The following is a 13,073-nucleotide window of genomic DNA, read 5'->3' as shown; positions in this document are numbered from 1 at the left end:
TGTGTGAGGCAGCTGTTCCTGTTGGAGCACATACAACAACAGGATTAGTATTTAACTGAGAAGAGCAGAATAACTGTAAATATGCCATCAAACTTTTGTTGTAAACGTTTTCCCAACACCAGCTCCCCCTGTAATAAAGAGATGAAATGGCAATTGTTTTTCTTCATATGCTTTTTTTACAAAATTAATAACGTTAAGTTGAGAATTTGAAAGCTTTTCCAAATTATCTTTGAACTCCTGGATGGACATAGAGCAGTACATTGAATGTGCATGGAATTCATCATACTGAAGATTTTCACAACTAATGGAATCTTCTTCACTTGAAAAACTTCTATTTAAAACTTCTTCACTTAAATAATGAAAAGTTTTTTCCAGTATCTCATTTTTTAATGTTAAATAATCCACAGACTCATTGTCATTTGAATAGCATTCATTTTCAACTCCCTCCTCCAATATTCTTATTCTTCTCATCGAATTCTCTACTTGTTTTGAAAAAGAGAAGAAAGTGTGATTAACTGATGTATCAAAGTTCTTACGCTTATGAATAAAAGCTTTTTTGTAATTATCAAATGGCTCACATATATCTTTTTCACTCCTATGTGGCAAGAGTAATAATAACATGGCATAGAAGTACTCTTTACTATTGACTGGAAAATTTGGAACACGTACAATAATAGCCTTTGTGTTTTTTTTAAACCAGATGTCATACTGTTCAATGTAAAATCTTTCTAAGCGACTTTTTTCTGTTGGAGCTGATGACTTCTCATACCATGCACAAAACTGATAATAAGACTTTTTTTCCAATGACTTTGGTCTACATCTATAGTAATCTAACATGTTATTATGAAATATTTCTTCTGAATCGTCTGGTAAATTATCCAGTTCTCTTTTACTTCTCAATAATTTGAAACGTTTTTCAGGTAGCATGGTATTCACAAAAATATATTTCCTACTTGTATGAATGAGATTTAAATTATTTAATCGATACGCTGCTTCCTGACTACTTAACCTACAATGACGTAAAACACACAATCCTATTTTTAACAAACGCTGGTATCTAGGTATGCTTGGGTTTTCTTTAAAAACTTGATGAATTAAATTTCCAAGAGCTGATTTAAGTTCATCTGGTTCTGACTTACAAATATAACTGCAAACATAATATGCAGCACCTTCCGCGTTGCAAATTAATTGTATGTCCATATTAGCTCTCCAATGCCTTAAAATTGTGGGATTGAAAGAATTAATCATACATTCATTTGAATTTCTTCTTGTCTCATAAAATTTTCCTTTATTCTTATGGGAAAAATCTGCATTTCCAAAAACTTTGGTTTTATTGCAAACCATTTTAGGAAAACCAAATCGACATGATGATTTATGCCCTCTACAGCAGTAAGCAGTATGTGAGTGAGTTTGCAATTTCTGAACAAGGTTATTCATTTCAGGATCATTTTCTCTACTGGGAATACTTGTACAAATAGTAGAATTTATGTAATGAATAAGTTCTTCTTTGCTTGTATTTTGTCCAATTCCCGTAATCCAAAAAAAACATGTGAATATGAGGACTTCCACGATTTTGAAATTCTACTCGGGCAAAATAGTCAGTTACTTCTCCCAATGGTTTTTGTTTTCCATTAATTACAAACTTCTTCAAAGCTTTGAACCGTCTTTCAAAATGTATAGCTGTGAGTAAAGGATCTTTCCTCATGGTGTTAAAACAATTTCCTTTTGTTTCAGCTTCATTAAAATTGATATTGTTTATTGTCATGCTTAATTCAGGCCAATGCAAATCATCAGCTGAAAGTGTCATGAAAATGCTTGGAGGGCCTAAAGCTTTAAACATTGCCAAAAGATTGTACAACTGATTTCTAAAATAAGCTACAGTACCTCTTATTTTTTCATAAACATGTAAGAATTCTGCAACAAAGTATCATTTTGTGCACAGGTTCTAATGTCCCCAGCTGTGACTGTTTTGGCATTTCTTCTAATTCGCATATTGATTCTAATTTCTGATTTTAAATGTGACAAATCAACTGCCACTGCTGAATGAAGTAAATACGTTATGTTTTTTTCGAAAATAACCCCTGTAATTATACAACCTATTTTTCAGATACATGGATAATGACAACTTTTGCTCTCGTTCATGGGAAAATCCAAACATACCATTTGGAAATAGCCATGGAAATGCTTTTTCTTCACCTTGATTCATTTCATATATATTGACTGGGTTTTCTTTAATACTTGGTACCTCAATAACACCATTAGATATGTAATTTTTAATGGAAACATTGGGAACATTACAATCCAAAGGTGTGAGGGTTGAAAAATCTAAACTTTCTAAAACTTCATCATGATCACACACATTTTCAATTGTTTTATCTCTAAATTCATTTTTTTCAAAATGCTCCACAATTTTAATTCCACTGTATAATTTATTGAACTTCTTTAACCATAATAATGCATTTTTCAATTTAAAACCAGAAACTTTATGTTTATAATCTTCAGAAATGTAAGCATTGTGCAAAAATTTTACTGAAAAGACACTTGTGTCGTTCACACTTTGTGGTACTTGACTTGCAATTTCCTGAACATTGGATGGTAAATGCAAAGCTAAACCTTTTTGTGCAAACTGTCCACCAGGTAGTATGATTACTGTCATAAATATTTCAACTAACGCAATTAATTTTTTTTCCATAGTATTTAGACATAGCAATTGTTGAGGTAAATCCCCAATGTGCAATGCATTACCATGAGCTGAAAGATATGGTATTTTTCCTTCTTTAATAATCTTATAACATGTGTTACATAGTATTGACGATTTATTATATTGCACACCAGCTATTTGTTTTTCATCTGAAATGTGATAAATCTGATCAACAAATAAAAAACGTTCACAACTTTGACAATAATAATCTGGTTTCACTCGAAGACTTTCTTCATATTCATGACAATGATTAGCATCAGCCAAAAAATCCACTTTTAATTCATTACTGTCTAGTACACAAAATTCACTTACGAAAGGAGACTTCAAACTTGAATCACTTAAATTAAAATTTATACATATGTCCGACAACATAAATTTTGATGATTTACCATTTTCAAAACAAGTTTCATTGATTACCAAACTTTTATGTTTCCTTTTTGACCCAGCATTTCGTTTTTTTAATTGATCAATTTTCTTTGAATAAGAATGTAATTTCAAAGGATTTAATCTTGATGAGGGCTGTTGCTTTATTTCCTGATCATTTGTATGTTCATCATGACCATTACACATGTTCTCTGTCTCTTTAGGAAAGCTTGATGTTTTTACATAACTTTCAGCTGATGAAGGGGTTAACCAAAATGGAAATTGAATTGGGGTCATCTCATAGTTAACTTCACTATAAGCTGTATAAATGTAAGTGAGGAATTCAACAATACCTGAAAATGAGAGTAAAACTGCTGACCCATTGGGGTCAGGCAAACCATATTCATTTCTTTGATGAGAATCAAATAAATATACAGAACCTGATTCAAAGTGATAATAAACTGCAACAGAACTGTCTCCAAAAGTTATTAAATGATATGAAGAGAGCTGAACTGCTTCATGAAATGCTGTAGCAAAATTTAATTGATCGAATTCATGCTGGGCAACACCAGAAACAGGTCCAAAATACAGATCGTAAAAGTATGTAATATGACCATTTAACCCATTCCAATCGGATAAATCTGTTGCTAAATCCCTATGTGCTAAATAACCACTAACATCACTGTTTGAAATAATATGCCGATAAAGATCTGTGCCATTAAAAATGCTGCCATTCAATTCGCTTTCATGAACCTCATTGAGGTTTGGAGAATGTTTCATAAACATTAATAGAGCTACCAATGCAATAGCAATACATTGAATCCCATTATCTGGCTGAAATTGCGTAGAACCTTGGTGAAGAGAGGCAAATAAAGTTCTTACCATTTTGGCGTGTTCTCTGTTCACAATGCCAATGGCGCTAGAATAGGGTACTCGATCCCGATTATTATTGTGATTTCCTTTGTCTATCTCGAAAGAGCGGGAAAAATTAGCGATCACATGGTAATATTGGGACACCGAACCCGAATTAGTAGGTTACATATATACAATTATTATTTATTTACGAATTAGTTTTAATGAATTAATTTTATAATATTTTATGATATATTTAAGATTAATTTTCAGTACAATTTTATAAAATTGTCAGTATTTTTAAAGGTAAAATAAGGTATTAAACATTGCAGCTGTTTATATATATGCAGTAAACAGGGCCGCTAGTTTAGAGTTAGAGTGTATTATTCATACCGGGCCGCTTCAACATAAACGATCTGACCTATTTATAAGTGCGTGTTAGCTTTGCACAGCATTGTTCACATAAGCATGATAAACATTTTATAGTCTTACAATTAATTTAAATGCTATTTTTCCACATACTTTTACAATTAATTTAATCCTAAATTTTTTTATAGCTTATAATCTTTTTTGCAGTAAATATTTTATAGCACCGCAGTAAATCATTGCAATTCCTACTAAACCATAACATATAATCGCCCGCCTCCTGGCGGCCGATAATAATAATAAAAAAAAACAAGGTAAATCAAGCTTTTTTGTAAAAGATAAATCAAAATAATACCATAGTAGTTTACGATTGGACATACTGTGCATGTACATTTATGCTGTTCTTTATTTATTTATTTATTTATTTATTTTTACTTTTTTTCAATTAAGAAGATTAATAATTTTGATGTTGATCTGGATTTAAACAAAAATGTTAATTAGAATTATAAAAATAAATTGAATGAAAGCACGTACATATACATACTCTTGTACAGTATCTTGAGATAATGAAATGTTATAGTTTGTCAAAATACTTTTTTTTCTTTTATTTTAGTAACAATTGTGATAACCATTATTTTCTTTTATACATTTATGAACTTTTTGTCTGATAAATTTACGCAATATGAATAAATGGATTTTAAAAATAAAAAATAAAGAAAATAAATGTGTAAATATGATATGCTACCTAGATATTAATTTATAAATATAAATATTTTTTTAATCGTGTTAATAATAATTTCACATTGTACATAAACACGCTTTACTTGTAGAATGTTTTATTTACATCGAATGACAAACTGGCATGCTGATCGGTCGACGCGCTGATTGGCTAACACGTCTTATCGCTAATCCTGATTGACAGATCAGTTACGCAACGCGCGTTCGCTTGCTGGGTTCGCTACTGAATTTGGGGTTTGCTTTCGGCGTTCGCTCTGGGTCCGCTCCGGGTTCGCTATAGCGAACCCCAAGCGAACCCGGGGTCCGCTTTGGGTTCGCTTTCTGTTAGGTTGTGTTTGGTCGGTACTGTACAGCGTTGGATGATATCTTCAAAATGCATTTAAAGTAAAAAATGCGGATTTCTTTCTAAAATTTTGATGGGATGATATAATGAAAATTTTGGGTTTTAAAAGTGCGGTCATTGGCGAACAAACCTCGTTAAATGATGAGATTCGCAGACTGGTTCTTTATCAGAAATGGATTTAAATTGGCTTATTCACAGAGCTGTATCGAAAAGGCTTTGCAAAAAACCGAATGGATTGATTGATTGATTAATGTTTTACGCCGAATCGGCACTATTTCAGCCATATACCGGCGATAAAAAGTTATGTCATGTGACCAGTTTTGAAAGTTTTGGGTTTCTCTGGCGGCCCCCAGTGAGCCTACTCTTTTTCGAAAACCAGAAAAACGATCTTTTGCGTGCCAAGGGGGTTGTAATCCTTGACACGGGGCACCATTTAAAGTCCCATCCGACGGACCTAAAAATTAAAAATTTATACAAGCAGCTAAATTATTAACCACAAACAATCGTTATTTAAAATGTATTCATTTAAATCTTACTGTAAAAATCAGTTTCTTGTAAGTACTTTAAAATTGTAAAAGGGTTAGTGTTTTTAAAAAGATCATGCATTGTATGCACATTATTAAAGAGTCTACTACGTATAGGCGAGAAATCGGAACATTCTAATAGTATATGTTGTATAGTTATGCACAGTCACACGAGATACATTCAGGTTGATGTTCCCTGTTAAGTAAATATGAATGAGTAAACCTTGAATGTCCGATGCGTAATCTTGATATAATGACTTCGTCCTGACGTTTCAGGCCGAAATCAGATAATTGATTGACTTTGTTCTGTATTGTATAGAGTTTATTATCATCGCAAAAATCCCAAAATATTTGCCAAAGAGAATTTACATAATATTTTACTAAATATTTTAAATCAGTATAAGGAATTTGAAAGTGAACAATTTCATACTGAAGTGCATTTTTCGCAGCACTATCAGCCTTAGTGTTTCCAGAGATACCAATATGACTTGGAATCCAACAATATTCAACAATTTTACCTTGATTAATGAAATTATGGTATTTGATTAAGATATCTAAAATGTATGGGTGATGAATGTTCATACTGTTTATGGATTGTAAACAGGAGAAGGAGTCTGAAAAAATTGTAAACAAGTTATCACTAGATGATTGTATATAGTCAAATGCAAGTTGTATTGCCTTTGCTTCGGCTGTAAAAATTGTTGCTTCATTTGGAAGTCGGGTAGAAAACACATTATTTTCAACCACTGCAGCGGCAGCAACTTTATTTTTGTCTTTTGAACCATCTGTATAAATCTCGATTGTGGAATGCTTGGATTGTTTAAGTTCTGCTAATTTTTGTTTGAAAACGATGGGATTTGTTTCTGACTTTATGAATTCTGTTAGGGCAGTATTTACAACTGGTTTAATTAATTTCCATGGCGGTATTGCAGAACGAGTAGTAGATTTTACAATATTCAAAGGTAGCTCGGAATCCCTGATATGATTTTTATATCTAAGACCAATTGATTTAATGCATTTTTTTTTATTATATAAATTTTCATGCTGTGGATGAAACACACAGTCAAATGCTGGGTTATCTCTATTGGCTTTCAATTTTATGAAATATTGTAAAGTTAGTTTTATTCTTCTTAAATCGAGAGGTGGCTCATTTGCTTCAACATATAAACTGTTTACAGGGGAAGTTCGAAAAGCCCCTAAGCAGAGCCGAAGTCCTTGATGGTGGATTGCGTCAAGCGCTTTTAGGTAAGAGGTTCTTGCTGATCCATATACAATACAGCCATAATCTAATTTTGATCTTACTAAAGAGCGATAGAGTTTAAGAAGAGTACTCTTATCCGCTCCCCATTTAGTATTTGCAATAACTTTAATAACATCTAGAGCTTTAGTACATTTTTCTTTAAGCATTTTGATATGAGGAATAAAGGACAGTTTTTTTATCAAATATGACACCTAAAAATTCAATCTCTTTAAGTACTTTTATTGTGTCGCCATCTAATTGCAAATGCGGATCATCATGGGTTTTTCGTTTGGAACAGAAATGTACGCATGCAGTTTTGTTTTTTGAAAATTTAAAACCATTCTCTTCGGCCCAGTTTTGTATTTTGTTTAGACAAGACTGTAATTTTCGCTCAATTGATTTCATATTTTTGGATTTGTAACAAAGGACAAAGTCATCAACATATAAACTCCCAAGCATGTTATTTTTAAGTACTTCAGCTAAACTGTTTATTTTTATACTAAATAATGTGACTGAAAGGATACTTCCTTGCGGTACACCCATTTCTTGGTTATAATTGTTTGAGGTTGTAGACCCTAAACGTACATTAAAATTTCTGTCATTTAAAAAATTCTTGATAAATATGGGTAAATTTCCTTTGAGGCCAATATTAAAAAGATCTCTCATGACACCATATTTCCACGTAGTATCGTATGCTTTTTCCAAATCAAAAAATATAGATACTGCATGTTCTTTTTTAACAAAGGCATCTCGTATATAGGTTTCCAGCCTTACTAGATGGTCTATTGTACTTCGTTTTTTTCTAAAACCACACTGTATATTTGTTATAACATTATTAGTTTCAAGAAACCATATCAAGCGTTCATTGATCATCCGTTCCATGGTTTTGCATATGCAGCTTGTTAAAGCAATTGGTCTATAGTTATTTGGATCTGCATGGTCCTTTCCAGGCTTTGGAATAGGAATAATTGTTGCCTGTGTCCAGGATTGTGGAAAATTACCTTTTTCCCAGATCGTATTAAAAATTTGCAAAAGACATTCTTCGCTGCTTTTTGGAAGGTGTTTAATTAATTGAATTTTTCCATGACTTTCTTTTTCTGTAATTTATAGTTCTTCGGGCTTTTGCTCGGAATATCCGAAAATTATTAAGATTTATAGAAGATGGTGATTTGTGAAAAAGTCTTTCTGCTTTTTTGCGAGCTTTAATAGCTGCATCGCATTCTTCTGTAAACCATGGTTTTTTGATTCTAGTAGAATTCGTTGAGGTTTTAGGTATGCACTCATTTGCCGTGTTTAATAAAATTTCAGTAAATTTTTGAATAGGGTCAAGATGATTTTCAAATTTATCCGCCGAAATATTTTGTGAACATAAGTATTTAAATTGAGTCCAATCCGCCTTGTTTAATTTCCAGTGTTGAATACAACTGTTGTTTGAAGGTTTGTTTTGTTTAATAATGATAGGGAAATGATCGCTTCCGCACAGATCGTCATGTACGGACCAATCGAAATCTAAAAGTAAAGAAGGGTCCACTATACTGATATCTATCGAGGAATATGAACCATTTCCTGGATGTAAATAAGTGTTTGAACCGTCATTTAATATACATAAATTGTGATGAAAAACCGAATGGAAAGTGTTACTTTTGAGAAAGATTAAAACTGCAGTTTCTTCTTGGATTTGCTTTTTTTAACAACTTAATTTCCTCGCGTTTGCTTTCCCTGAATTTGTTCTCCCTAACTTTTTTTTGGTTTCTGGACAAATTAAACCTTGATTTCACTCTTGTTGTTGTTTTTTAACTACTGTCCGGTTTTGTTATCACTGCCGTCCGATAATGTATTATTGGACTGTTAATTATTATTATCGGACGGCTACAGGTAAATTTTTACGTTTTGACGTTGCAGATTGGAGACCCCCGCCCCCACGTCCGTAAGGTATCTGACGTCAATGCCTGGATCATTATCCGAGAAGGGATCTGTTAGTATATATGTAGCTGAGAACATCAAGCTGAACAACGTTGGGGCAAGAACACAGCCTTACTTGACCCCATTTGTGACCTCAAAAGGAGCAGATTGGTTGCCATCATCAAGAACGTGGGCCTGCATGCCATCACGAAATTGACGCACCATGTTGATGAATCTTGGTGGGCACCCAAATTTCTCCATTATTAACCATAAGCCTATTCTGTTGACGGTATCAAAAGCTTTTGTGAGGTCTAAGAACGTTGTGTATAGGCTGCTGTTCTGTTCCTGCAGTTGTTTGGCAGCAAAGATCATGTACGCTGTTCCACGCCTTGAACGGAACCAACACTGACTTTCTGGTAGTAGCCCATTTTCAAGGTGGCGAAGAAGTCTGTTCAGAATTATACGTTCAAGAATCTTTCCAGCAATGGATAGGAGTAAAATTCCTCTTCATCTTTAACCCATCTTCCCAAGTCAAGGGTTTTTGATCCGCTCCGCTCCACATAAATCCTTGACCGAATAGGCAGAGTTTGACGGGGTTAGAAATGCGCTCTCTGATTGGCTTCATTCCAGTGCGCATGAACCAATCAGAAATGTCGTTTTAGTTTACCATAAACTGATTGATAACGGAAAAAACATGTGGTCTTGTGGTTCCCGTTTGCTGTCAGCTGGTAAGTATATCTACATATTAGATGTTAAATATTGTGTCTTTAACAAAGGTTGAATGTTTGGAATAGAATATTGAACATGTGTGCAATTACTACTCTAACTGCGAACTTTCCACATTGAAAATGACACTAAAGTTTGTCTGGTGCAGTAGAAAATTCGGACTGAACATGCACTTGCATGAATGTTTGTATAAATATAAGAAAATATATTACATTTTCTAATTGAAAATAAATAAAAGAAAATATATTACGTTTTCTAAATGAAAATAAAGCGTTTGAAACGGAGAAATTGCTATTCATCTACCGAGTTTATTGATTATTTTTTTGTGTGACAGGTTTCAATGTCGACAATTTTTTAAGGATGCAAAACAGGATTATAGATTATTAAGGGCATACTAAATTGCTAAATATTCCTTAAAAAGCGTATATATATATATATATATATATATATATATATATATATATATATATATATATATATATATATATATATATATATATATATCTGTTTGTTTAGAATGGCATCCACAGACCAAGATAAGTGTAGACTATGTGCTGAAATTTTGTCAAAGAAACAAAGAAGACAGATTTTCTCAGATGCTTTCAAAGTTTTTTGTCAGCTTGTGGAAGTCCTGGGTTATAAACCTACTACTTCAGATGGACTTTCTAAGTGTGTTTGCTTTCGTTGCTTCAATAGACTTAACAAGATTTCAAAAATTGATTTTGACTTAAACAACAGACTACCGTTCACGGTAGCTCAGTCGGTAGAGCGCTCGCTCCGTGATCGGGAGGTCGTGAGTTCGAATCTCGGCCGCGACAGACCTAAGTCGATAAAAAATAGGTAGCAACTGTTCCTTCGCCATGCGCTCGGCAATTTGGAGTGAAAGTTGCGGGTCTTTCGGATGAGACCTTAAAAACCGAGGCCCCGTGTCACGGCAGGCGTTGGCACGATAAAGATCCCTCACTGCTCAATGGCCCTGAGTGCCGAGTAAAGGTCAAAATTTGAAGCCCTTCACCGGTATATGGTGACGTCTCTATATGAGTGAAAAATTCTCGAATGGGACGTAAACCAATATACAATCATACAATAAACAACAGACTAGATCAATTAAAACTGGAAAAGAGAAACATTATATGTGAATTAAGAAAGAATGTCACGTTCAGTAAACCAAACCAGACACATTTATTTGCACCTAGTGATGAACTTTGCAAGACACAGAGTCCAACTTTTCATAGTGTAGCAGTACAGGATAGTTTACCATCTGCAAATCGCCATGACATTTGTGTTTTTTCTTCACTAAAATTATTTCTTCAGAAAAGGAGCCATCTCTTCCCGCGCGTCCCATCTGCTGTACGAAAGTATCTAAATCATGGGGTACCCCATAATGGATAACACAGTGTAGATTTTTAAAATTCACACCCATTCCGGCCGCATTGGTACATATCAATACTCTGATTTTCCCAGTTTCACTTCCCATATCTGTGCGAATATTTTCTTTCACAAATTCAGGGGTCTTACTATGGTACATGTTCACGAGCTCTGTACTCCCCATGAGTCTTGAAAACATGCAGAATAAGTGGGAACAATCCTTAATTGAGGAACAAAAAATTAAATGTTTTTCAAAGGCACTCTTCTTCTGCATTACTCCTTTAATCAGCCAGTGAAATAGCTTTTCATCATCTTCATTGTTTGGTATTGTGATTACAGTAATTTTAATGTTTTGGCGATCAGGGTTGTCCAGAATCACAATACTGTCTTTCTTGAAGCAAAGACTTTTCATGATCTTTTTTCTGTTTGTTGGACTTGCTGTCGCTGTCAAGGCCAGTACTGGAACATTTAAACTTAAGGACCGAAGTTCACCAATATGAGCAAACCACTCTCTGAATGGGCTTTCTTGTGCTGAGCCATGGCCCCTAAAAAAATTGCAAAGCTTTGTTTTTAGAACAGCTATGTATATTTATATTTAAGCCACCCATATAGCCTTACTGAAAGGTTCTTCTCATTTGATGATTTAAAAATACTTCATCAAGAACATTGACTTCAAATTAAATAAATTAAATGATTTGAAAATATATATAAAATTACCATTGCACAACTGTATGGGCTTCGTCGACCACCGTTAGTCGATGGTTGTTTTGGAAAGAAGAACTTTTTATGACGTCTCGCCACATCTCGTTCCCCACAAGGAGTTCTGGGCTTCCAAATACAAAATGATAGTGACCATTTCTTATTCCGTGAATGTCATCTTCTTCAGTTCCGATGTGTATGGCTTTGTACCCTAATCCTTTCAGGCGATCAACTTGTTCTTTCATGATCGATGTTAACGGCGCAATGATCAACGTTGTGCCGTTGTCAAATAAAATTGGGGCACACTCGTAAGTCATTGACTTACCACTGCCAGTTTTAGTTCCAACAAAAACATCCTTAAAATTGAATAATCCAGTTATGGCTTGTTTCTGCTTTAAGGTTAAAACTATGCCGAATTTATTGCAAATTTCCAAAAACAACTTGTCTATGGGGGCAGCCATATTGTCTCGCTATGGCTGTTTAATAGGCTTTTTCTGATTCGCCAATAGCAGAGGTCAACAGAGTTCAAAAATGTGTAATCTCGCTAGATGGCGCGATAGTAAATCCCGTCAAACTCTGCCTATTCGGTCAAGGGTTTATGTGGAGCGGAGCGGATCAAAAACCCTTGACTTGGGAAGATGTCTTTAACCTAGCCCATAACTATTGCGCTGTCAAGGGTAAGGCTTTAATATTTGACATGAGTGTTCATTATGACAAGACGTTTCCATTGGTACAGAATTTGGATCATGTGACCTCAACTGTGACCTTTGACCCACATTTGAAAAACTTTAACATTGGCCATAACTATTGCACTGTAGTCTAGTCCCACTCCAGAACTGTGTTACCATCGGGGGGATAGGTTTTCACAAACACATCTTGTTAACAATGACCATACTGGCAAATATTGTGGTAATATTTCAATATAGACCATAATGTAGTAAATATATAAAAGTTAAATCAAAAAACACTTCGCTACATCGCTTTCGACTGTTCAAGAAACTCGAACAAATTCAAAACAACAAATGGTATTATTTTTATGCTTTATTTTTTCAGAAAAAACTTCAAAAGTATAATCTTGTCTAACTTACCGATTTTTCAGTTTTCTGATGTTGTTGTTGGGGTGGTGATTCAAAATAAAAGTTTGAAAAAAAAATGTTAATGCACCTAAATTTTGTTTCTAATGCGTTATTATAAGTTTCTTTTCAAAGATATTTTTAACTGAAATTTTGAAAAGTTGATTTGAGCATTGTA

General features: G+C 33.8%; 1 protein-coding gene across 1 annotated transcript; it reads right to left on the bottom strand.

The window, feature by feature from the left end:
- Positions 1–11,272: 11,272 nt before the first annotated feature.
- LOC133198344 (ATP-dependent DNA helicase RecQ-like) lies at positions 11,273–12,283 on the bottom strand. Its single transcript, XM_061334448.1, has 3 exons — positions 11,841–12,283; positions 11,401–11,668; positions 11,273–11,311 (listed from the first exon to the last, which is right to left on the bottom strand). The coding sequence occupies exons 1-3, from the start codon at positions 12,281–12,283 to the stop codon at positions 11,273–11,275; spliced, it is 750 nt and encodes a 249-aa protein (XP_061190432.1).
- Between the last annotated feature and the right edge of the window lie 790 nt (positions 12,284–13,073).

The sequence above is a fragment of the Saccostrea echinata genome, unplaced genomic scaffold, assembly GCF_033153115.1.
Source record: "Saccostrea echinata isolate AGI-Se365-2 ecotype Australia unplaced genomic scaffold, CSIRO_AGI_Sech_v1 ptg000033l, whole genome shotgun sequence".
NCBI classification, from domain to species: Eukaryota; Metazoa; Mollusca; class Bivalvia; order Ostreida; family Ostreidae; genus Saccostrea; species Saccostrea echinata.
Note: the sequence above shows the minus strand (reverse complement) of the source record. Positions and strands in the feature narration are given on the sequence as shown.

Coding starts and splice junctions, on each gene's coding strand:
- LOC133198344 (XM_061334448.1), bottom strand. CDS start 12,283: ATGGCTGCCCCCATAGACAAGTTGTTTTTGGAAATTTGCAATAAATTC. Junction 11,669..11,840: donor GCCCATACAGTTGTGCAATG/GTAATTTTATAT, acceptor CAATTTTTTTAG/GGGCCATGGCTCAGCACAAG. Junction 11,312..11,400: donor TTCACTGGCTGATTAAAGGA/GTAATGCAGAAG, acceptor CATGTTTTCAAG/ACTCATGGGGAGTACAGAGC.